Source organism: Phalacrocorax carbo, chromosome 4 (genome assembly GCF_963921805.1).
Source record: "Phalacrocorax carbo chromosome 4, bPhaCar2.1, whole genome shotgun sequence".
Lineage (NCBI taxonomy): Eukaryota > Metazoa > Chordata > Aves > Suliformes > Phalacrocoracidae > Phalacrocorax > Phalacrocorax carbo.
The window spans coordinates 64043478-64069111 of NC_087516.1; the positions used below are offsets into that span (position 1 = coordinate 64043478).

The 25634-nt window shown below is 45.3% G+C and overlaps 1 protein-coding gene and 1 long non-coding RNA gene across 4 annotated transcripts in view; one reads left to right on the top strand and one right to left on the bottom strand.

Moving 5' to 3' along the window:
* MAML3 (mastermind like transcriptional coactivator 3) overlaps window positions 1–18837 on the bottom strand; it is a 249759-nt gene extending 230922 nt beyond the window's left edge. Inside the window, exons 1-2 of one of the 3 annotated variants that reach the window (XM_064450204.1) lie at window positions 18713–18837; window positions 16053–17269 (exon numbers count right to left, since the gene is read on the bottom strand). In XM_064450204.1, coding sequence (XP_064306274.1) covers window positions 16053–16508 — 456 coding nt within the window. In that variant the 5' untranslated portion in view covers window positions 16509–17269; window positions 18713–18837. Of the gene's footprint in view, window positions 1–16052; window positions 17616–18712 lie in introns of those variants that run through there. The other 2 variants (XM_064450205.1, XM_064450203.1) reach the window with 2 other exon arrangements.
* Window positions 17556–18617, top strand: LOC135313142 (uncharacterized). Its single transcript, XR_010372738.1, has 2 exons — window positions 17556–17895; window positions 18107–18617. It is a non-coding gene; the product is annotated as an uncharacterized LOC135313142 (long non-coding RNA).
* Window positions 18838–25634: the final 6797 nt, after the last annotated feature.

Genomic DNA, 25634 nt, shown 5'->3' on the forward strand with positions numbered 1-25634 from the left:
TCCAGTTTTCACAAAAGCAATGGTCTACCTCACAGAAGTTTCAGCCAGAAAGAATAAAGCCAACAGTAAACAAATTTTTAAATATAGCCTAGTTCTGAAATTTCATCTCCCATATGTGACTGAGCCATTATTGAGATAAATCCATATGCCAGTAATAGCGGGTACTGAATTGAAGCAGCCAGTAAAACCCTATTGCAGAAACAGGGAGAGTTGTGTTGTGGGTTCCCCGCCCCCGCTGCCTTCAGAGGAATTAAACTAACTTAACAGTGCCAGGATGAAAGGCCTTTGCAGAAAAATGATTTTGGAGGAAATGAAGACTTTTTCCAATCACATAATTTTCTTGAAGTGTCAGGGCCCTCCAATTCTTCAAACTTCCACCTTACAAACGGAAATTAAAAGTATGGTCCCAGTTGTCAAAACACACATTTACCATAAATAAATCCATTAGCCCCTGCAAGGTTCTCTCTGTATGAATTATACTGTCTTATGAGCAATTTTGGCATGAGGCTTCTGAACTGTAACGACTAGCTGTACGTCTCTTCCCCAATACTTAAAAAACTAATGCAACATCCTCTGCTACAAAGAATGATAGCCTTAGAGCACCATGACATATTTATTGTTATGAGAAAACATACTTTCACAAGTGCTTTAATAAAAACTGAACCATCAGTGGACATCATCTACGCTGAATGAAACCAATCATATAGCAACTGCGCATAAATATAAACACATATACGGAATGTATGTACATGTTTACTGTGAGGAATTAGAAATACAGTATTTATGTGCTTTTACATCAGTTATGCCACCCAGACAAATAACACCGACACACAGACACTGAGAATTCTGAAGATTTGGGTCTTTTCCCCTTGAAGGGCAGACACAGGCCCCTGCCACTGGAAGTGAACTAAGTGGTCTGGGTTGCACTCGTAAACCCTTTATCCTCTTTCTTTCAGACAGAGCCCAGCCCACACACCTCAACAATCATTTGAATCTAATCTCTGCTGCGCTTGCAATAACATCTTGCATTTGACATGGGGCTTTTAATGTCTGTATTAGTTTTTAATAGCGTACAATTTGTGGATCCTTAGCTTTCAGGGAGGGAGCAGGCATTTCCCAGCAGGGATGCAGATAACTTTCAGAAATTTCCCATACACAAATTGCTTTTCTTAACTGCCAGTCACAGAGTATTGCAAGATTCCAGAAGCGTGCAGATCATATGTGAGAAATGACAGCTCTGGATTTCTAAATTCTAGAGTTTAGAAATAAAAACTATACATAGGGAGTACTGGAAAACAGAGCCAGGAAGTGCTGACATCTGCCAGAAAAAAGTTATTAATAAAATCTTTATAAATGGCTTAAATACAAGCAATGAACCTGTTGGGTTTTTTTTTTTTTTAAATGCAGTTTGCCAAAACTCGGTTTATTATGGTAATTCGCATAGTTCTATATGCAAGCATTGGGTTCTGCCTGTCAGTAGTAACTTTCCAAGGTATCCCCCCCAAATTTGTTCTAAACACTACCACAAAGCTTCCACTTCTGTCTCCATGGATTTCTTTTACTTTGTTTCTTATGTGCTCTGTGTCTCAAATATGAACTAAATGAAGTTAAATGACCCCTTTAATACCTCATTATACAAACAATCTCTTTGCAACATAACAGAGAATAAGAGATTGATTTCTATTCGTATTTACAGAACAACAAAAGGAACAGACACAATACATAAAAACACAGCTGTCAACAATAAGAGAGGAAGATAAGCACGCTATTACTTAATATTACCGAAATACATGAGACCTTCCGTTCAATTCTACAGTCCCAGGAGAAAGAAAAGGGTCTCTCTCCTGGTCTGGTGCATCCTACATCCTGGGTGTGAAACTTGATGGATTTTCCCCTGCTCTTGCAACACTAAGAGTCTATATCATTGTCTTTACCTCAAGGCCAAACTCAAACTTCTTGGGATGAAGGCAAGTCAAATGACCTGAGTACAGATACTTCTTGGACAGGTAAAACATTGTGCTGAAAATGCACAGTCAGCTACATATGTCCTTCCGCCGCCCCCCTCAGATGAAAGAGAGCAGCTCTGTGATGTAAGGTCCCTTACTGAAATTTCAGTATTAGGAAGGTTTACTAGTTGAGGGATGCTGCCATCTCAGTATTTGGACTGAAACATTAAACACTGCAGATAAAACTTAGTTCTGTCAGTGACCCAAACAATTTAAGTCTGCAAAAGGCATGCTTTTGGATCACAGGAATGCTATTACAAAGCACTTTGAAGAGTTTTTAAGACATTCTTACAGAAAAACTCAGTTCTTTTGCCTGAGGCAGTAACGGCCCAAGTAGGTCTGATGAAACTTGGCATTAATTCTCAAGCTCACCTGCTTAGCAGTATGCAACTCAGTCAACCACTCCACCGATCTGAAGTGCTAACCACCCGCCTCACACACTATGGCACAGACAGGACTGCTCGGCCAACAACGGGACACCGTTATGAGTATGGCTTACTGCATTATCAGGTTGGTAAATCTTTCTGAAAATCCTGACTGTTTGGTGGTGTAGTTTGACCTCAGGGACAGAAGCTCATTCCCTCCCTTCCAAAAATATGAGATGCTACCACGCAAGGGAGAAGAAATATCTCGTAGCTGTTTAGTAATGAGGCTTGCGATGCACTCCTCAGCATTTCTCTCTATATCCATCAGAAAACAGGAACACAGCCAGCCACTAAACCACTCTACCTAGAATACTTAAAATACTTTCCACTTGTTCCACTGGTTTGAGAAATACACATTGCCTTCTACCTGCCATAGCAATCAAGTTTGTAAACTGTTTTATATTAACAGTGAATATATACACAGAGGGAGAAAACAAGCTATGCTTCGATACTTTTTTTAGCAAAACAAAGCTAATCATCAGGAGGAAAACCCACATCACTCACTTAACCAACTTTAGAAGTGTGAATCGGCTTTGGACATAAAGAACTTAAAATACACACATCTGTCTGTTGCTAATGTGCAAGGGGTCACTTGGCCACTTTTCATGTGAACTGCTGTAGTCTGTTGGTGACTTCCAAGGACTATGCAAGAGGTGACTAAGAAAAGCAAGCCTGCCGTCTGCAGGCTTACATTTGCTGAACGACTGTCATAAATTCATTATATGTGACCCCAGAAAGTGTTCAGAATTCCTCAAATCTGAATGAAACCAAAGACGCCCACCATCTAATTTAACAGTGCAGAAAATCAGACAGCATAACACACTAATGCTCTGATGGACCCAAGATCTGGAAAAGCAAGAAAGCCCAACTCCAAACCAACTGATTTGCCTGATATTTGTGGCCAACCATGAGTATGGCCCTGTTAAAAGCCCCAGCATCAAGCTCTGGCTACTCAAGCTAGCAAAAGCCGAGTTCATTACAAGCACCCATATTCTCACTGAGTAGCTGTGGCCAGCGTTTGGTGAAGCCCAAGTACACGGGCAGAAGCAAAGTTCTACTCTCCAGCCTGGTTCAACAAGCCCAACGTCCTCTTACGTATTTCTGTCCCTCTATTACAGCCGACGCCTGCGTCGCTCCACTCTGCCCACCCAGCCTGGGTTCTGTCCATCTCCCAACCCACGCTTTTTTCCTGAATTCCCGTCCACTTCCCCAGGTCTCTGCAGTTGTGATGCAGCGACTTCTTGTTTCTCCTTCCAAACTGGAAGGAGTTGACAGTGCAGAGAAGGCAAACGTTCTTATCTACCACTCCTAGGATGAACAAGATAGCAGTCGTTGAAAGCCGAGAGGAGGCACTGGGGGAAAGACCTACCACGTTCCTGCTAATGTAGGCAGGAACATGCTCTCACATGCTCTGGGTCTGCATGGGCACCTTCCAGTCAGTTTATCAGGGCTACAGGGAGACAGACTAAATCTTCAGCACATGTTAGCAAACACACACTAAGCACATCGCAAGTATATTTCCACCCTCTCCAGGTAATAAAGTACCTAATCTCCCTCTCCTCTCTATTCCCACTGCTGCTAGAGGTACCAAAAATGGCAGATCACAAGGTGTAATTCAGATGTACTACACTTCTCGTTGTAATGGTTTCAAGAACTTCCTAAAAAGCAGGGAAAACAGTGTATTTTCCCCTAATCTGATTCTCAGATTAAACAAGTGAACTACTATAAGCAAATTTCACCTTAGGAAGGCAGCCTTACCGTGATCTACATGCAAGTGCAATTGCTGCAGCACACAACTTCTGAGAGTGGTATCCAGATAGGTAGTGACAAAACTCTGTGATAAACTACAGTAACATATACATTTGACTTTCTCATCTGCACTCAGACTAGTAATCCATCTCCACTAGGACAACTGTAGAGACAGCTATACTTGGCATTCCACATTTTTAAGCAGAAACAGGCACACCCAAGCAACCAACAAAAGCCCCAACGAGAACAACAAAAAAAATCCCCACCCAACAAAACCCCCAACCAATTAAATAAAGGGCAAAAGCAAGAAAAAAATCCTACCTGAAGTGAATTCTTGCAAAAATTCTATCAATATGCATTATAAAATTAATAATATATGGATCTTGCCCAGTAATATACATATATTTGCTATCACACTGATGGAAGTTTCATACAGTTGTAGGCATTTAGTTCCCTCCTTTCACAACAGGAAAGACAATTGATTCTCAGCTTATATATTGAATCTTAAAACATGTAAGAACCGTGTATCTGTAAAAAAATACATCTCTAAATAATATGAAATATTTTATGTTAGTTTGTTTATGCTACGTTCCTCTACAGTACCCTCTGTACATGACTTAACCATTGTTTTTCACTTACTGGCCTCGGTTATCTTCCTACATTTACAAATGTCTAAGTTTGCAGATGAACACCTCAGAAAAGCTTCTCTTACCTTAAAACAAAACAAAAAAACCACACACACAACCAGAAGAGGTGATTTTTAAAAACGGGGAAAAAATATGAGGTGAAGTACTTCAGTTAAAATTTGTTACATATTCTACTGTTATTTCAGATGACCAGCACAATTTGCTCCTGCCACTACCTTTATGAGCAAGCTAGCCTGACCAAATCTGTCCTGATAAACTCTCTGTATGACTTTATGACATATGTTCGCCACGTGTTCACTATCCACAACAGATAAGCCACAGATTTGGGAAGTAAATAATTCCGAAACCAGAAACAATGCCTTCTCAAGTAAACACTAGTGAAAGTTGACATACGGAACACACTGCATTAGAAACACCAATATTGCTAATACTGTTTTTTACCTGCTGTGCTAACAGGTTGGATTCTAACAGGTGAGCTAATTCTGAAATAAAACATCTGAGAAAGGAGGAAAAAAAGAAACAACAAAAAAACCAACCAAACAAAAAACCTCCCACTGAACATCCCACCACTAACTTATTTAAAAATTAATTAGATCACCTACACTAATCAGTATTCAAAGTACAATATAATGAAAAATCCATCCAGGGAATTATAATTTACATCACCTTTTCTAATTCTCATATTACAAAGCAAAGTTGACAGAAGTTGCTCCATCTGTGATTTTTTTTTTCCTGGACTACTTGAACAAAAATTATTATTGTATTGCCCAGAGTTGGATTCAGATAGAAGGAGAATAAAGCTACGTGCAAGTGCCTTTACCTTGGACACAGCCGCTCACTTGAGTATTACCTTGAGTCCCATATATAAGTCAAGGTATCACACTCCATGAACAGTGATACCTTTAACACGGGCCTTTCACAATTATTTTACCTAGTTTATTATTCTACATGAAATTAAAATGAGGATAAATACCTCTGAGTAGCCTGAAGAAAATGCTATTACCATCCTGTAAGATCAAGCAAAATCATATTTTGCCTTGTTTTATCAGAGAGACATAAACAAAGTTTATCAGTTTTCAGAAGGAAATTGGGAAACAAAAGAAATATCAACACAAGCACTTATTTTCCCCTCACAGGAAGGACAATGGTCCCCTACCTGATACAAGTCCCCACTGTGACCAGCATGATGTCTTCTTTGGACTAGACTGGGGTAAAAAATATATTCTCCTCAGCCTTCTTCACACTTTGGATGATCACCTCATCCTTACAAGTAACCATATCAGTATTCCCAAAGGTGCTTCTCATTATGCTCTGTCTGGGGTTTCATAAACCGCTTAAGTATTTCACTCCCAAATTAACTACAGCAATGCACCACAACTACCCGGCTTTCAGCCGGGAGCTGAGCAGAGAACTGGCCAAGGGCAAGGGCAGAGGCACAGGGGACAGGCAGAACTTATTTCACAGCTTTGCTGGCATGGTATCTTCTGCCTCCCCTTGCCTCTGTTCCCTCTTCCTCAGTGCCATGCTGTGCAGTTTCACCTTCCACCGAAAAACAAACACTGTTTTTCTTCTAGACAAGGTAATTTTCCCACTAGCCTAGTGCCACCAGTGGGCTCACCAGGCCAGCACAAGCACCGGTACAGAACTGTAGCACTAAGGGAAGAGGAGGAGACCACCCCATTTAATGGCAGCAAACTGTTAACTTGCTTCAGCTGCCTCATCTAACCAGCCCTAAGGCCATAATGTATGAAGAGACTATAAAGAGGTTAACTAGCTGGGTTTCCCAGAGACTGTGATGCTTTCAGTACCTGCATAATAAGGTTATTGTATTGTATGCAGTGTGCCATGAGAATGCAGATATTTTGTTTGGATTAACTACTTAAAAGACACATAAACATAAGGTGTTCTTACCACTGGCTTTAAGTAGCATGAAATTTTACAGTAAAAAGAGAGTAAAAGACAAGTTTGTTGTTTCTGAGGAACCACTTTTTTGAGATACTTGGTATTTTGACACAAAATGAAAACCACAAAATACCGCATTTCTTGTATTCAACTATCAAGAAAGACAGTCTACGCCAACTTCCTAGAACCCTCCTCTGGCTGTAATAGACTGCCAAACAATTCATCACAGTAACAGCTGAGGGAGAGGTGAAGCTTTTAATGCCACTGGTCAAAATCAGTTTTGGTTTTGCTATTCTACATTCACAAATCTCCATTATCCCTACCCAGTGCTGGCATGTCCCACAACAAAATCGTTAGCGAGAAGGGCAGTAGACTCTAGTGTGAGCATAAAGTTTTTTGTTTTGTTATGCTGTAAAGGAAATGGAAGAGAGAAAATAAATGGATTTTTTGTTGTTTTGCATGATGTAGGATACATATTAAAATGCATTAGAAAAAATAAGCCCCATTCAACTCCCCTGGGGTGAAAAAATGCAAAGCCACATTCTCCCAGGTGAATTTTCAAATCTGCAGCAATCCAACCTTTAAATAATCTTTCAGCCTACAAACTAGTTAGCACAAATTATTTGTCATCCAATTAGGAAAACAGATAGCACTGCAACCTCAGCATGGTATCTCCACTTTCACTGCAAGGCAAAGACTGCAAGCTAAGCTTAGAAATGTGCTATAATAGAAGGACCTACAGATTATTTTGAATCATTACTTCATATCCAGCCACGGATTACATGCCAGAACGCTTCAGACAATCTGGAGCTCAAACAATGCGGCCACCATTCAGTTACAGAAGTCTACAGTCTTCTGTATGAGTCCACTAAAGCCTTCAAAGCTACCTTACCTGCTTCAATGACAACTAAAAATATGTATAATGAATAGAGATCCTGCTTGCCAAAAACATCATTAAAAATCGGTTATTTAATGTCAGTAGCAGTTCCCTATGCTGCCTCAGTTATGCACTGGAATGCAATCCAGAGAAATTGGAACAACAGCCACCAGCCTGAGAGACAAAAAAAAAAGGAACAGCAGCAAAAATCACAGCTGAAATGTAACGATCTTTTTAGCAGTCTAAAGACAACTACTGCCAGCTAAGGCCGTCGTATCTTACAGTCATTTTCTCAAATACCAGAAAGTCTGTAACCACAATATTCTGCATTAAAAAAAAAAAGTGGTAGGAAATGCTACAATTTCTCTTTTGGCTAAGTGCGGGTCTATCCTCCTTAATGCAAGGAAATATCTTAAGTGATTAAAAAAACTCCAATACTTTCAGAACTCTTCCAGCATCTCATCTGCCACAACCCCCTCCCTTCCTCCTTTAGATATAACACAATGAAGACGCGTCAAAACATCACAGTGGATTAGATATAAGCTAAAGGAAAGAGATAGAGGCTGAAAATATAGAAAATGGGTGCATATCAGTGGTTCTTAACTTATCGGACTAGTACATCCCTTTCACCGTCAAAACTGATCATAAATCCTTTCACTTTGTCTTGCAGTGCAGTTTAAAAGCCGCATGTATGTACACATACTGGTTTATACAAACACACATGCCTCAGCATACTGGCTTCTTGTTGCGATAACGCCCAGGGTCAGAGCAAGGTTAAGGACCTCTGCTCTTTATCTAGGTACACAATATCCAAGGCCTTTCTGAAGGAGCCTGAGATTTTCACAAGCAGCAGAAAGACAATGCAGAAAATACACACCTTCGTTGCAGCACATAACAGCTGTTCCTCTGGATCTAAAGACCAGAGGAAAACAGAGTTGAATTGTTTTATTAAGCCTAAAATGCTCCTGTATGGCACGTAGTTAAAGCAATGTAGGGAGGAGGCTGAAGTGTGAAGAAGGGAGGAGGGGAAGAGGCACAGCCCAACAGCCCCACCTTCAATCATTTAAAATGCAACTCCACCAAGCTTCAGCTGTTGAGAGCTTATAGGATGCTACAGAGTCCTATACAAAAGCCTTACGGAAAGCGGCCTCAATAAGAGCCAAATATGGCAAAGAAAATCCTTGAACTGTTGGTCTTTTTTATTATTAGCGTAGTTACTCCGAAAGTCACAAATTCAAACCTCTTTTCTACTCCACGTACGCCGTGGTTGTGCAGAACTGACAGCAAGCAAGCAGCAACAGCTCATCCACGCTACCAACAGCGCTGCAGCGTTAGCCTTAGCAGTTACACAAACATACAGAAAATACAAAGTTCCTACGGGCGGACACGTTTCTCTGGGGTCAACTAAACATTAAAGTGTTCTTATCTCCTTGCCAATTTTAACTGTATGTGGTGGCAAACAAAATCAATACAAAAAAGGGAAGTCTTGAAAGAAGGCAGCTCAACCCCTTCCTGTAAGCACAAAATTTCAGCAGCTGCTATCTTGCTAATTACTGCAAGTTTAAAAAGACATTTTCTCTTAATCCCTATGAAACTGGGTTTCAAGCATTCAAAAAGCAAACAGGAGCAGCCTATGACTTTTGAGCTACAAATATTGTGAAACTGAAGTGTGTGAGAGGGAGGCAAAAGAGTAATCAAAGTTATATGACTTTCTGATTCACCATCTTAGACAAACTAGGAAAATAAATACTTCAAGTTGCTAAGGCTCCCAAATTCCCAGTGAACGTACAAGTACGTTGCCTATCTGAACAGCCTGTGAGATCCCAGACTGGAAAACTGATTACAGGTTTAGATTTCAATTCACAAAACAATCACTTGAAGGATTCCAGTCAGCAGTTCCTGGCTGTCAGACCTGTCTTTAAACCTCTGCTAATCCAAGCACATCTCTCACATGAATTATACATATTGGAGTAATATGCAACCAAATGGCATATACATGCAAGTGCTTAAGCAAAAATGAATTCTGACTCCTTTGGTACTTACAGGCTTTCCTGGTTTAGTGTCTGCATTCAGGAACAGAATCATGTTCACTGACACCAGGTGTTACTTAGCTCAGGTAAAATGTATGTTACCAGGTGAGCACATTTTAACTAATAGGTCCCAGATGTTTATCCTGGGATGAGGGTGAAGTTTCACAAGAGGATTAAGGTGTTGTAAGGCTGTACTGCCCACGGGAGGGACAGTCAAACACATCATGGATCTGATCCAGCTGAAAACTAACCCAGAAGAAAAGGAAGAAGCGTGTCTGTCCTCCCTGCCTGCTTGGTGAAGCAGCTGGTAGCGGAGCGACACGAGCAAGGGCTAGCATTAGCAAAGGAAGCCAGCAAGAACATATGGCCACTGACAAGAGCATGAAAGACGAGACTTCCTCAGTGGCGGCAGCTCAGGTTTACAGCAGCTTAAGCCACTTGTGAAGCCTTAAGCTTTAGGTCAAGTTACTGTAAATTTAGGTTAACCTAAATGCAACCAATTCTCCTAACAAAATCACATGTTAATATTTCTGGCTTTGCATTAGCAGAGCGAATTTTGGACGTGTTCCAGCCAAAGTTGTTCTTCCCAAACTTTGACGATGCCTCGAACTTCACTGCAGGACTTCCAACGCGTGCTATTTGGTCAAGCCGAAGCTTAGATTTCACTATGACCAGCTACCGTATGTTGAAATACAACTTGCCCTGCTCCAGCTACGGCTCATTATAACCCAACCCACTATCTCTTAAAGGGATACACTTTCTATCAGAGCATATAAAGGTTATTAGAAGTGAGTAGTGCTTGAAGTGAAGAGTTTCTCCGTTCCTTTCAGTTTGCTAAGCTGAAACCTCCTGTGCTGACTAGCTGCAAAAGGAGGTCAACACAAAAACTCCTTGTCCTAAAGGACAGCAACCACACAGGAGCATCGAGAGGGAGTTGGTATGAAAAGAGGAGAAGAAAAATGGGAGAGGCTGTGGAATAAGACAGACACAGAGATCCGCCCTTATAGAAAGAGCAAAATAAAAAGGGTTACGGGATGACTCCTTCTGTGATGCATATGTGAAAGAGAAGCAGCATTGTTGGCCTGGGATTTAATTCTGATATCATCCCAGTTTTGCATTTACTACTGACTTTACCCCAGTGTGAGCAAGATCAGACATAGCTTATTAACTGAAGAGATGCTTAATCCTACTTAGTCATGAGGCATGAGTAAGGGCTGCAGCATTTGACCTCTTGTGGAAAATAAAAAGAAACAGCTGAAAAATCGTCTTTCTATTTCATCTTTGCAACACTAGAGAAATAGGCATTTCCTGGACTGTGACTGATGAGCTTCTCTGAGCACCTGTAAAGTAAGTTAAACAGCAATATTAGGTGAGAAAGAATGCAAGAAGTCTTGCACAGGTTTATGAACATACACGCAGGTACACATTAAATACAGCAGGTGTATGCTTTTAAGAACTACTCACAAGACTGACAGCATTCTTTGGCATCCAATTTCGTTAACGAAATTATCCGTGAATCACTAAGGCAAATGAAGAAATTGCATTTTTCACTCAGGATACCTTTTTCAAGAAAAAGGAGAGACTGGGGAGGCCCCCTCTCCCCAACTACTTCTCAGTGCTGGCCTATCTGCCAACAAGGAAGAGGTATACCGGATTTCTCATTCTGAACATGTCATTCTGTCCCTACACAAAGCAAGCTGAAAGGATTGGCGTGCCTGTCTCCCTTCCCTCGGGTAGAAGGGCAATGTGATCATTAACTTCCATGAGGCAGTGCATTAGCCCAGAATGGGTAAAAAGCAGTATTGGAAAATACTGTATTTGCCAGCCATGTTTTCTCTAACTGTAAAGTAATTCTGAACTGGCATAGTATGCTTTGGCAGGGGAACAGAAAAGATGATCTAATAGGTCATTTGACTTCCATTGCTAATTTCTGTGATCTAAACAACATTTTTATGTTTATGGTGTTTAAAACTCGATTTCCTAAAGACTGGTTTTAGGGTTAGAAATGGTCAGTATGACAGTAGCTGTCAAACCTATAATGATGCTAAATAAGAAAAGTCTTGAAGAGCTTTTAAAATAGGAAAAAGTAGCTCCAGCCCCTTTATACTTCACGGCAGAGCCCAGATGCAAATAAACAGCCAATATGGTAATTACAGAGGTAGTGTTTCATTAGACAAAAAAAAGACAAAAAATACATAAGAACGGCAGAGAAAGAGAGGTGATATAACTTGCAATATTTATTATGTATTTGGCTATTTATTATATACTAAATATCCATTATTTATTGTATATATAATGTGTGCATGTGTATACACACACACACACACAATATCCCTGAGCTACACATGATAACACGGATACAGAGCCAGAAGACTCTTGCACTTAAAGGAGGAAACAAGAAGGCAGAATAGCTCACAAAAAAACCAAAGAACTGAAATAATGTGTTGATATTTCCTGGAACCAGCCCGAAGATGAGCAGCAGAGTTTTGGATGGGCTGCAAATTTTCCCAATACTTCCTTTGGAAACCAGGCCGGTACAGCATTCTAACAATCCAACTCAAAGGCATGGAAAACAACTTTGGCTCTTGCCAGGCTGAACTGGGTGGGCGGAAAAAAACATGTCCTCCCAGACATTTATAAACAATTTTAATTTTTGTGCACGTCCCTGTCAATGCCGGTATGGGAGCAAACTAGTTGTGAAAGCCACTTTTCTCCTCAAGGAGAGGAGGCTGAAATAGTTATAAATCCAGATATTTCAAAATTCAACAAGTGAAAACTTGGTCTATAACAAGACGCAAATTCAGAGTAAACCAGCAATTCATGAAATACAGGCAAGCCTATGCTCCTACACCCCTTTTTGAAAACAGGCTGCCATTGATAACCGCTCGGCAGTTGACAGAGTCCTGAACAGTGGAAACTGCATAATCCCTTTCACGAACTCTGGGAGTGAGGGTGTAACCTGCGGGGGCGGCGACAAGGAACGCTGTACAGACTGGATAGTTTGTACTCCGTCAAATGAAGAAAATCAGAGTGCGTGTCGTTAATAATCACCTTCTAAAGAGTTTTTTTTTTACCCAGCTTGCTGAAGGGCACCTCAGCACATGTGTCAGCACCAGCTTCCAGCAGGGTTTGTTGGGTGCCCCGGCACCCATCTCCCCTCCCTTCTCACCATCTCCCAGTTTGCAGAGGGACACACAGATGCACATGCACCGATACTTTCCCTTGATTTGCCCTGATAAAAAAGAATTAGAAACAGTATTTCTTGCTAGCCTCATTGTATTTGTTGTCATTTAATCCCAGCTGCTTCATTTCCAAACTCTGTGGCTTAATAATCTGAGGGAAGAATTTAAGAACGATTTTGTGTGAAGGGTCAAGCAGTAGCAGATCCACCTTATTGTTGCACTGTAAAGCTCTCAGCTGGAGTTTGCCAGAGAATAAAGAAAGGGAGAAAACCCCAAAACGTACTTTACTGTTTTCTCGTACCAAAAGAAAAAGTTAAATAAAGTTGAACTGTTTTGGTAAATAAAAATCATGATACACAGAAACAGTGAAACTTACCAAACTGTTCTGATTGCTAGAAATGAAGAAGTTTTGGTGGGTTTCGTTTGGTTGTTTTGGGTTTTGGTGGGGTTTTTTTGTACTATAAAAAGCATAAATGTCTCAAAGAAAAAACTTTTCAATTGCTTTAAAAGGAGCAAATCTCAGGTTTTAAGTCTTACTTTCACATACCCATGAATGTTCCCTCACATTCTTAGGCATTAGACAAAAATCATAATTAACATTCTACAAGTGAAACAAAGCAGATGTCTACAAATTTTTCAGCAACATTTGCATACACGTTCTTAAAAAAAAAAAAAAAACGACAAAAAAAACCAACAACAAAACAAACCAAAAGCAAACCACCAAAAACAAACCCGGTTGATGGGTTATTTTTTATAAAGTATTAGAATATCTCTTTTTAAGGTGAAAATCATAGCGTGTATCAAGTACATTTAAAGCACATGGAGATCGTAGCACAGAGATTCAGCAGTGATGAATTTCACGGCAAACTCCCATTTAATGAGGCTACTCTTGGCTCTTCCAGAGTCCCAGCCTGAAACAAGCTAATCATGGTGAGAGCTGTAACTGCGTTTCCTCCTTTTGTTACTTTGTTTCCACAACTTTCACATTATAGCAGGGCTTTGTGTACCTGTCCCAGATTTGAAGGGAAGGCCAACCAATGAGCTAGTTAACTAAAAACCCTGGCCTTTGATGCTTCAGCACGGGCTTTGGGAAGGAGGGGAAAGGGCAGCCCACCACTAGCAGGGGCCCAGAGGCGGAGGAGCTGTTCCGGGGCTGGATGCGCACACGGCGCACCGCGACGCTTCCCTGGAGCGAAGTAACTCTGAGCTCTCCCCAGCCTCCATCCAGCCCCTTTCCTGTATCTTGTGGAAATGACACGGGATGTGAAAAGGGATTTGAGGACACTTCGGCTGACGACAGCTGGTCCCTGCTCATGGAGTTTGAGCAGAGCCTCGGCCGCTGCCCGCGGAGCAGACGGGAGCCGTGCTGCGGGGCGGGGAGCGGAGCACGGCGTAAAGCCCCTATTTAAAAGCCTCGGGCTTGCGGGGAGGTGCGAGAAGGAAGAGAAATATGGTTGTGCCTCGCCGGTAACATCAGGAAAGCAACAAGATGTCAGTGAGGTTTTTCTGCTTCCTGTTTGCAGAGCAGCCCCCCCCGCACGCCCGCCGCCCCCCTTTCACTCCTCCCCCCCCCCCCCCCCCCCCCACCGGGGCTTTGTGGGGCTCCTGCCGGCGCCCCCCGGCCCCGCTCCCGCCTCTCTCCGCCGCCCTCCCGCCGGGCCGGGAGCGGTGCCGGGCTGCGGGGGCTGCTCTGCGGCCGGGAGGAGGCGGGGGCGGCAGCGGGGCTCCGCTCCGCCGCGGCGGGGCGGGCGGGGGGGCCGCGCTCGGCGCCCAGCTTTTGTTCGCCGCTGGGCGAAGCGATCCCCCACCTCCTCCTGTGTGCGTGTGTGCGTGTCACCCCCCGTGACAAAGCGGGGCTGCGGGACAGACAAAGCGCCCGGCGGGACAGCGAGGGGCAGCGGGGAAGGGTGCCGGCACCCAGCCGGCATCACGGCCCGGGGAGGCTCGGCGCGGCCCGACGCGAACGTACTGCTCCCTGCTTCCACAGGCGGGGCGGGCGGGAAGGGGGGAAGGAAGAGCCGCCGCCGGGACGGCCGCCTCCCCGCCGCTTTGTCGCGGAGACACCCCCCACCCCCCACCCGAGGCGGGGGCCGGCGGCAGCTGCCGCCCTGCCGGACCCTCCCGCACCGCCGCGCCTCCCCACGCAGCAGGGGAGGGCGAGAGGGAGGGACGTGCGAGGCTTGTAAACCACACGCTGCCATCGCACCTCCCCTCCTTCCTTCCCTCCTCCCCTCCTTCCCGCCGCCCATTGTGCGCCCGGCAGACGGCGGAGACCCAGCTGCCCCCCCCCCCCGCCCCGTGCCCGCCCCCCAGCGCCGGGCACCCACGGCGCGGCACCCACGGGGCGGCGCGGCGGGACGCGTCAGGACACACACGCCTTTTGCCCCCGCCGGCCCAGACAAACACGCCGAGCAGCCTCCCCCCCTCTCCCCCCCTCTCCCCCCCGAACGACGGGCGGCCGCGACCTGCTATAAATACGGCTCCGACGGAGCGCGGGGCCCGGCTCCCCCCGCACCTCCTTTTATTATTCATCATCGGTGCAGCCTGGGAGTGGGAAACTCCGCTTCCTACTTGCCGCTACGCTCCTACCGCCTCAGCCCCCGCCCCCTTCCCCCCCCCCTCCCCCCCGCTCCTCGCTAAGCTCCTTAAAACCCAAGGAAACTTTAGGAAGCGACCGAGCTCGAGGGGCTGCTGGCGCGGGAGCCGGTGCCCGCACGCCGCCGGGGCAGCCCAGCCGAGAAACCTGCCCAACTTTTCCCCCCCCCCCCGCGGGGCCAACTTCCACCTTTCCTCCCCGGCGGGGTTTAAAAGGGCAGCCGGCGAAGGCGCACGGCCCCCGCGTGGAAAAGCCGTCGCAAAAACACGCACGCACGCACACAAAACCCTCCTCTGGCTCTCGGCAGCCCACGGCGCACGCCCGGCACCGCTCCTTCCCTCTTCCCCCCCCCACCCCGGGGCGGCTCTTCCCTTCTGAAGGGGGGCGGGAGGGGGGGGGGAGAAAAGTTTGTCCGCTCGCCCCCGCCCCCGCCCGTGAGAAGTTGAGAAGCCAGCCGGCAGCCCCCCCGCTCGGCCAGCCTGCCCGCGGCCCCGCCGCCGCCAGAGTTGAGCCGAGCCCCCGTCCCCTTCTGGAAAACAACGGGGGCGACCTCCAGCCCATCCCGGCGAGAGACTCGGAGCGCGCAGCGGCCCCCCCTCCCCCCCCCAGCCCCCTTTTCCCGGCCCGCATCCCCTTACCATGATCAGAGTGTGGTTCCTCTGCTCCGCCGCGGCGGGCTCGGCATCTTGCTGCTGTTTGCTCGGATGCTGCTGCTTGCTGCCGCCGCCGGTGCCGGTGCCCGTTTTCTTGGCCCTCTGCTCCAGGGTCCGCTGGTAGAGGCTCACCGTGTCCCTGCGCTCCAGCTCCAGCTGCTCCGCCTGGGCTTGCTGGTACCTGCTCTCGCAGTTGACATGGTGCCGCCGGCAGCCCTCGATGCGCTGCCTCAGCCGCTCCACCACCGTGCTGTGCTTGGGAACGCCGCCGCCGCCGCTGTTAGCGTTATTGTTACCGGGAGCGGCGGCGGGAGGACCGTGGGGAGTGCTGTTAACCCCGATACCGGCCCCGCCGGCCCCGCCGAGGCTGCTGTTCAGGTTATTGTTGATGCAGATACTGCTGCCATTGGCGGCGGCAGCGGGGGCTGCAAAATCCCCCATCCTCTTCCCCGTGCACACTATTTTGGAAGAACTTTTTATCCTACCCTTCGCACACACACAGGCTCCTCCGGGGTCCTGATGGGATACTTTTTAGAGAACCGGGGAGGGGGGGAGGGGGCACCACCATGTATCAGGGAAACAGCGATCCCAAGCAAATGTTTCTCTTTCCCCCCAGCCAATCCCTCTCGAGAAGCTCCAAAACATTAAAGGGGGGGGGGGGGGAGGGAGGGAAATAAAGAGAGAAGGTGCTAAAAGGTTATCACCAGCAACACAACCAACACACACACAAAAAGAAGCACAACAAACTAAGCGGCAGCGATTCGGGTAGCAAACTCCAGGAGATAATCAGACCAGTTCCTTTCCTCCTTTTTCTTTTTTATAATCCATTATTTCAAAATAGATTCCGTGAGATTTCCGGAGGTTTTGCCAAAAGCCTTCTCTCCCCATGTATAAAGAGAAACACGCGCGCCCCTCCGCATGCACACGCATCCACACACACGCCCGTTCACACGCACGTTCGCACACACACATCCAAGCCCAAGCCCACGCCGGGCACACGCGGCACACTCACTCGCGCTCCCCGGCATCAAAAGACAGGCAAAGCCGCTTTCTTATTGTATTTTCCTTCTAGAAAAAAGTTTTGGTGTTTATGCCGCACCGTGTTCGCAAAGTACTTTGGCCGCTCGGTTGCATTTCAACAGGAACCTAAATAGCAAATCCTCGGGCTGGGGGAAGTAAACACATGAACAATCCGGGCCGAGCTGGAAAGGAGAGAGAAAAAAAAAAAAAAAAAAAAAGTAGAGCTCTGAAGTCTTTGCAAAACGCCGAGCTGATACAGCCTAACGCTGCGCTCGGCTTTGCTTGCTGCTGCTCCTCCTGCCACCATCACAATGATCAAATGCTCTCCTCCTCCACCTCCTCCTCCTCCATGCCAGCGGAGTGATATCAGGACAGGAGCGCTCAGTAAACACCGCAGCAGCAGCAGCAGCAGCAGCAGCAGCAGCAGCTCCTCCAGGCCGTCAGGCAGACCCGGGGACAAGGTGCAAAACCCGGCACGGACGTCGCCCAGCGGGAGCGGACATGGCGCTTCCCCCCCCCCACGCTCCTTCCACACACACACACCCCCCCCCCCCCGCCGCTCCCGCCGTTGCGCCGAGGCCCGGCAGCGGGGCGGGGGCGGCGGGCACGGCACGGCACGGCACGGCACGGCGGGGGCCGCCACCTGCCGCCCCCGGGGCTCCCCGCGCCGCGCCGCCCTCCGGGGCGGGGGGGGGGTGGTGGGTAAGCGGCCGCCTTACCCGGCCGGGCAGCCGGGGGCGAGCGGCGGGCTGTGCCGGTGCCTGGCGCCGCGGCGGGCGGCCCGGCCCGTCCTGAGCCCCGGTTCTCGGTATGCGGCGGCGCCGGGGGCGAGCGGCGGGGGGCCGCGCTGGGCGCATCGCGGCGGGGGCCGCGCATCCCGCGGCGGGGCCGGAGCCGGCGGCCGGGCGGCGTGTGCCGGGCTTCCCCTTCTGGGCGAACTCTCGCATAACGAGCGCAAGGAGAGCGCGGAGCCCCGCGCCCCCGGAGCGCCGGGCTCCACCGGCTGTTTTAAACGACAGGAGAAACACGACACGCCGGGCAGGGACGTTTTTCCACGCGGACGGTGGCTGCTTCCATGCGGAGCGAGGGGGATTCGTGGATCGAGAAGAACAAGCCGGGAACCCAGTTCTAAAGCGTTTTGCAGACCAAGCCATGGCGCGCACAGTTTTAAGGGATTCTTATTTTCTAAGTAGCACTATGAGCTATGCACTTCAATTTTTTTTTTAATATACCTATAGGAAACAAAATTATCTCAGAGAGACACCCTTGCTCTCTGACATGCAGCTGGAAATAAAGAAAATTGGGAACTCACACATTAGTCATGAGATCCGATTTAAACCATCTTCATTTCTGCCATCACAGATTAGCATAGGATACTATTTCTAAGCTACTGACAGTGCTAAAGAGCTGTCTTTGTTTTCTTTAAGTACTCAGCAATATGAAATTTGGGTTTTAATTTCATTCCTATCGCAACAATTCCTGAGTATGTTGAGATGGCAAATAGCGGACAAATAAAGTTAGTAATTAGTACCTTCCTCGTGCTGAGACTAAAGAGCATCTCCCCCCCCCCCCCCCCCCCAACTTTTGTTTAGTACCAGTCTGAGAACTGAAGTGAAGCTACTTACCGGTTTTCAGGATCACCAATTGCTACTTTATCACAAAACAGGGAAAAATGATAGCTCTGCTCGGCTGCAGCCCAGGAGCGAGGGGAAACGGCAAACCCTGCATCATTTACAAAGACCGGTCTCTCTGTTAATTTGGAGCCGGGGGATGTGTTCTAAGCTCGTCAGTAACTATTCCTCTCTGTCGGACTCCACAAGACGACAGTATTATTTGGTTGTATAGGAATATATATGAAAAGAATGAGTATAAGAACTGAGGGGTGGGGGGAAGGAGGAGGGGGCTTTCTTGTGTGCGGGTTTTGTTTTTTTTAAAATGTATGTTTGTTTTTAAATTAAAATGGAAAGTGCCAGCAGGCCAGACAGGGAGACAGCTGCGAATCACGTTTAACTTCGAAAAAGTACTTTTTGGCTTCCCCCGCAGTGCCCCCTGCAGCCCGCCGGCCGCATACGGCCAGCCGCCCGCGCAGCGGTGTGCGGGCCCGAAGAGCGCCCAAGCCCGAAAGGGGTAGAAACGGTTCTTATACCCAGAGTCAGAAACACACGGGTAAGCAGTGGGGTTTTGTTTTTCTTGCAGACTGCTTTTTGGTGCATCTTACAGAAGTGTTCTTTTCCTACGCCTAGAATTTGTCAATCTGTATGAAGTCACACAACCATACCTTAACTGTCAGTGTAATCACTTTAGCAGCAGACATGGCTTTAAGTGCATGCTGGAGTGTTATAGAATTAAATTCCAGCCTATTAAGAATTTAGGAATGTTTTATCTCTCAGTTCTGTACCTTGGTTCTGCCAGGGGGCACCACCCAGGAGCGGTGATCTGAGTAATAACATTTTGTAGTAACCGGTGCTTCGTGTAAGAAGTTTTGCAAACAAATCAATCACCAGTTTTGTGGAAAAAAAAATCTTTTTTTTTTTTTTCTTCCACAAACCCGTCTATTTCCCCAATCGTTTTTCACAGCAACACTGGTGATACTTGCATTATTCTATGGTACAACCTTTTATAAGATAAAGCACTAGGTATCCCCTATATCTAACAACAATCCATAGATTCAGCATTTCATAGAAAATGTTATTTTACAGCTGCCATCCAGCACCTAGGAGCTAACTAAAAATTTTCATCCGACAGGAGAGTTTTCTTTTAGAGCCAAGTACGGAATGGTGATTCTAAAAAAGCGTAATAGAGATAAGATTCCACAGTTAATTTTTGCATCACTTTTATGTTAAGGATACTTAAACAAACAAGCATGAGCTTCTGAAGAACTAAGGCCAAAATGAGCTATTTAGGGAACTATTTAAATTCAGTTTTTGTGAAGGAGAGCACTTCTGCTAAGCCACTGAGTCTGAATAAATAAAAAATCAGGGAAAAAAAACCCTCAGATTATAGCCTGGGCAATGCAAGAAATGGAGAGATCTCAGCATTGTTCTGCTACTGATTATTGTCATTAAAACAGATGTTCTTCACAACCTTGACCAAACAACTCTGTTCTGTAACCAGACGAAGCGCAGGCTCGCTCCTGAGAGACGTGTGCACTCGCGTTTATGACCATGCACCTACGTACACTCACCTCTTACCCAGTAATTTGCTTTGCATGCACGAATGTGTGTATTTGCTCTATACCTTCCCCCCCCCCCCCCCCCCCCCCGCACATCAGCTTTAGAAAACTATCTTCGCAACTGGAATTTCAAAAGAATCAAATATATCAGAATTCCAAGTGATGTCAGATGATTGCTGATGCCAGCAGTTGAACACTAATGCCTACCGGTATCCGCTGACAGGACACTAATTACTAGTTAGAGGAGATGATTGCTTGGTGAAGGATCTATTCGGCGAGTTACGATTTTGAAAAATTACAAAGCACAGGCCTGTTCTGTGAAAAGATACGCGGTATGAAAATACAGCATACGTTCTCAAGATGATTATCATGACAGAGATCTGTCTAATTAGGAAGAATCTATTTTAACGCTAAGATATGAAAGAGCCCAGCTGGGAGAGGAATTTAGAGGAAGACACAGAAACATGACTGTTAAGCTGACAGCAAGTGCAGCCTAAGCATGTTCCAATGACAGCTTCTAAAAAAAAAATTTCATCTCAGCATTTAATCAATAGTGGTTTCAGAACAAGTACAGCCTTACAGATAATCTTGCTAGTCATATTAGTGGGAGGACCTCTGTAAATAATAGAGAAAATATGCCTTTGCAGAGCAACACACTGTAACCTGTTTCCTTTTGTCAGCTGAGCTGGGGTTTATCCAGTAGATAGGCAACATTAAAAATATCACCATGAGGATAAACATGAATCCCACCCTATTAGAAACCGCTCTTTAGTTCCTGGCGCTGCCAGTCAGGTCGGAAACTGCCGTCGTTGCGGCAGCGAGTTTCAAACCATCTTGGGCAACAGATTAACCTTCAGAGTGGCCGCCTGGGTAGAAGCCTTTCTGAAAGCTCCCAGTATAATTAAATGGTCAATGTCTAAATCGACGGATGACATGGTGACGCAGGCATCTGCTGGAAGGTGAACCTCAAGGCAACCATGCGGTGTGTTCACTGAATAGATCTTTGAAAACCAGCTACCAGACACTTTTTGGATCTGTAAGAAGCAGCTTTCTTACAGAGTGAAAAGGATTTCAGAAGATTTCTGCTGAAGATCCTCTAGGATTCAGAGCTACCTAACCGAACAAATCAGATGTACTTCAGTTACTACCACGAGCTATTTAAGCGCATGTTGCCTAATATGTCTGTGGTCAAAAAAGAAGAATGTCATTTGTGGAGTAGTTAAACCAAAGTGATGTAGTAGAAAGTTGACAGAAAACAAAAAACCCCACAACCTCCATGAATGTATCTGTGAAATCCAACTACAGCATGGCAAAAATTCTCATGACAGCTGGGTGGCCACGAGCTACGGCTGTCAGAAGATCCAGAGCTGTAGGAATTCTTCAAGGGATGAACCAAGTCTGGAGCAAAAAGGAGTTGCTCTCTATTAAGGAAAAAGTCATCAAGGCTGCAAAGGAACAGAAGAACGAAATAATAAAGGGAGGAAGGGGAAGCAACAAAGAAAATCAGAAAGCGAGTTAAAAATGCAAAAGTCAGAGCTTTAAGGCACTGCAGGAACTGGAGTGATCACTATGCATAAATACAAACAAAACCAGAACACCCTCAAAACTAGATACTTTCCAGCCTATACGTTTCAAGTTGTAGAACATGGGGAATCCAAGTCAGAATTTTTACAAAGTCTTCCCAGTTCTGAACAACACTGAAAGCTCCAATTCAGCAACGCATTATAGCAGGACAGGCACATGGATCAAGTCACACGCACCCCTAAGTACTCTGCTGAATCAGGGCTGGAAAAATATGGTCACAACACGAATATGAAAAAAACCAAAGTGAATTCCATGAATTGGCAGTTACCCACGCACTATCCTGTCAGATTAATGTTACTGAAATACATCCTAATTTAGGAAGCAGAATTAAGATAATTAGTCCCAATATACCACAGTATGTCCTTCTGTTATTTTGAAAATCTGTGAGCTAACAGCTGTAGGAGATATCCAGGGAGAGAGCTAGCAGAGAGCTTGAAGGGGCGAAAGGCAAATCGTAGCTCAGGCGAAGGCCCCATCTAAGCCTTTGATCTGTCACACTGATCTCAAGAGAATAACGGTGTTGGAATGGAGGAGCCAGGGGGCTAGGGGGGCAGGGGGAGAGGGAGAGAAGAAAGTACACTAGCAAAAATCCTAGAGAGATGCTTCTGGGGGTTCCTTGCAGCTTACACTAGAAATGTATTTGAAGGAACTTAATTTTCTTTAGCCATTCTTATACTGAGTAGCCCACTGCTTCTCAGTAAAGACTGTCCCATTTCCATTTAACCTGAATTAACGGGGCAACAAACAAAAAATCCCCCATCAATTAAATCAAATGCCAACTTTGGTGATGAGGAAGCAGCTGGGGGATTTTTTTTTTTTCCTCTCCAAGGCAAGTGCTGTTTAGATGTCAGAGTGAACACGATCACTTCGAATTTTCTGAGCCAGAAGAGAGACTGAACCTATTGAAAACTACCATTCATCCTCCTTCATATGGGAGACTGGTGGCTGTTCTGCCATCCTTGGCATAACCAATCAAGTTTAATATTCAAACAAGAACGGTTTTATAAGTTCTTAAATTACAGGGAAACAGAAATAAAGGGTTATTTTCCACAGTGGTAATTTTTTGTAAGATAAGTTCAGTCTTCAAGATACAGAAATACGGTATTTTCCTCCCCGTGCCAATGGGCTGACTGACACCACCATTGTTTCACTGAAGCTGCTGTAGTTTACAATCTACAATACACATGTATATCGCCTACATTTACAAACCTCTATTAACACTACATCACTGAGGTTGCAGTCTTGCAGTCAATGAATTTAAAACCACCAAAATCAAAGCACTTGTGCAATCTTCGTATGGCTTCCTTGCGCAATCCACAGCATGATGAAGTCTTCAAATACACCCTTACACGCTATTTTTCCACAGGAAGTTTGCTTCACTCTGTACACAGAATTGTCGGTGAGCACCAGCGAGCAGCTATTTAACACATTTTTGCCTTTTTGTTCCACATATCACCTCATGCCTATTTACTAATTCAAACCCTGTTCACAGACATTCCTTTCCTCAGAATGGCCACCACCACCGCTCCTGAGCGTTTCACATGTACCAATAAACTGATCCTCGCAATTCATTACAAGTGAGAGGACAGTGCTCTTAATTGTGTTAGAGACTGGAAACTGAAACAAAGAAATTAAGCTTAAAAGGTTTTGCTAAAATACCTCATTTCAGCTGATTTTTTAAAAAAAGACTTAACTTAAAGTACACTGTCTTTTGTAAGAGCAGCCCACGTCAACTTCAGTTGAATCTGTAGGTGCTTAGCATTTCTGCTAGGCAGAACCCCTTTCTCAAGTCAGGTACCTGGAAAACAAGGAACGCAATTAGCGATCATCAGCAAGAAGCAGAGTTTATGTGAATTGAGGAGCATCACTTAAGACAGCTCAAACGTGTCACCTCAAACACATATAGTTCATTAAATTGCGGGCAAACCCACAAATTAGACCTTGTAGGAAAAAAAGAAAATATCACATGCTGTTTTTCAATAATACTTCAAAAGGAATCTTTTCGTCCCACTTTTTCTGTAGACACACCTTTCAAATAGCCTTTGCTGAAGGAAAGTCAAAACATGCTGGGTTTAGAAAGTACTGCTCAGTGAAAGTTTACCCGAAGCTGAAGAGATAAGACATTAAAACAACATGATAATCCCTAAAAGGATACAGAAAAGATCCCTGTTCATGCTTGGTCATATTAACCAAAAGACAAAACTCAGTAACTACTAGCTACATTAAAAACCAAGCCTGCATTCAGGCTATTTCCAGAGTCACTAAAGTTACTAGACAACATTCATCAGAAGTCTAGGACGCCTCCCATTTAGCTCAGGCTTGCAGTTAACTAATGGGTTACAGCAAACAACAGCTGATTAGATTCCAGTTAGGCAGGAGAAAAAAATCCTTCTCATAGTATGAATAGTGAGACTTTAAATAGATTTCTTATGGAGGCTGTTGAGTCTCCATCATTTAAAGCTTTGGTTTAGAACAGGTTAGACAAATTGGTCAGTAAGGACACAAATTTAATTGATTTTGCCATGGAACAGGATGAGGGATTAGGTGACTTCTTAAGGTTCCTTCCTGTCCTAACATGTCATAACATTACCATTATTTAGGGAGGTTGAAAGTTATAAATATATTTAAGCCATTAGTTTACTTAATTCTGACTTTGGTGTACAATGAGAAGGTTACATATGAACTTAGGTGTTGGTTCAGACCACAGGTCCATCTAGCACAGAGCTCTGTCTCCCACAGTAACCATGGGAGTAGACACTCAGGAAGAATAAGAACAGGGTAAGCATGTGCTACCTCCCAGCCTTCAAACATTTTCAAGTTGGGTTATGTGATTTATCTGGTTAGTAGACTCCACAGCATCTCTTCCAAGGTTTTTTCCAGTCCCTCCTTGCATCTCTGTAAACTCCTTGAACCAGACAGTGATTTGAGGAGTACCACCATAGGCCCACATAGGTTGTCTGAAGAACCGGTTCCTCTGGTTTGTTCTGAACCCTCATGCTTGTATTAGAAGAGACAGTGAAAAGCCAGTCCCACTCCACTTCTCTCCAGACCTCTCAGTTCTGCAGACCTCTTCTTACATGCCCCCTACGTCATGTTTTTTTCCAAATGGAGATTCTGGGCTATTCAATGGATGGAGTTCCTTGCATGTTGTAACAGATCTCACAGTATACCTCTGATCATCCTTGCCATCTCTGTGAATACTTTTCAGTTCTAGGATGTCCTGTCTGAGATAAATGGACCAGAACTGTATGCAGTGTTCAAGTGTGTAAACCTTGGACTTTTACAGTAGCATATGGACTTGAACAGTGAGCATAACAATCCTTTCTGTTTTGTTCTCTACTTGCTTCTTAATCATTCCTAAGCTATTAGGGTTTTTTTCTTCAACTACTACTAAGTGATATTTTCATGGAACTGCCTACCATAACCCAAAGGTCTTGTTCCTGAAGACCTTTGGGCCAGCTTAGAAATGATCCAAGATGTGAAGATAGGATTATTCTTCCCCGAGTGTATCACTTTACAATTAGCTACACTGAATCGCACTTGTCATTTTATCATACAGTCTTTCTGCAAGCTATGCAATCTCCCTTGTCCTTACTCCCCTGCATAGCCTCTTGTCATCAGCAAAGCTTTGTCACCTCACTGATCACTTCCCTTCTCCAGGTCATCTGAGAATATATTAAATGGTACAGGTCCCAAGATAGACACCATATGGAATTTCACTAGTGATCTCCCTCCTGTGCAAGAACTGACCATTTACTTCCATCCAATGATGGTCTACCCTCTGTTCAGAT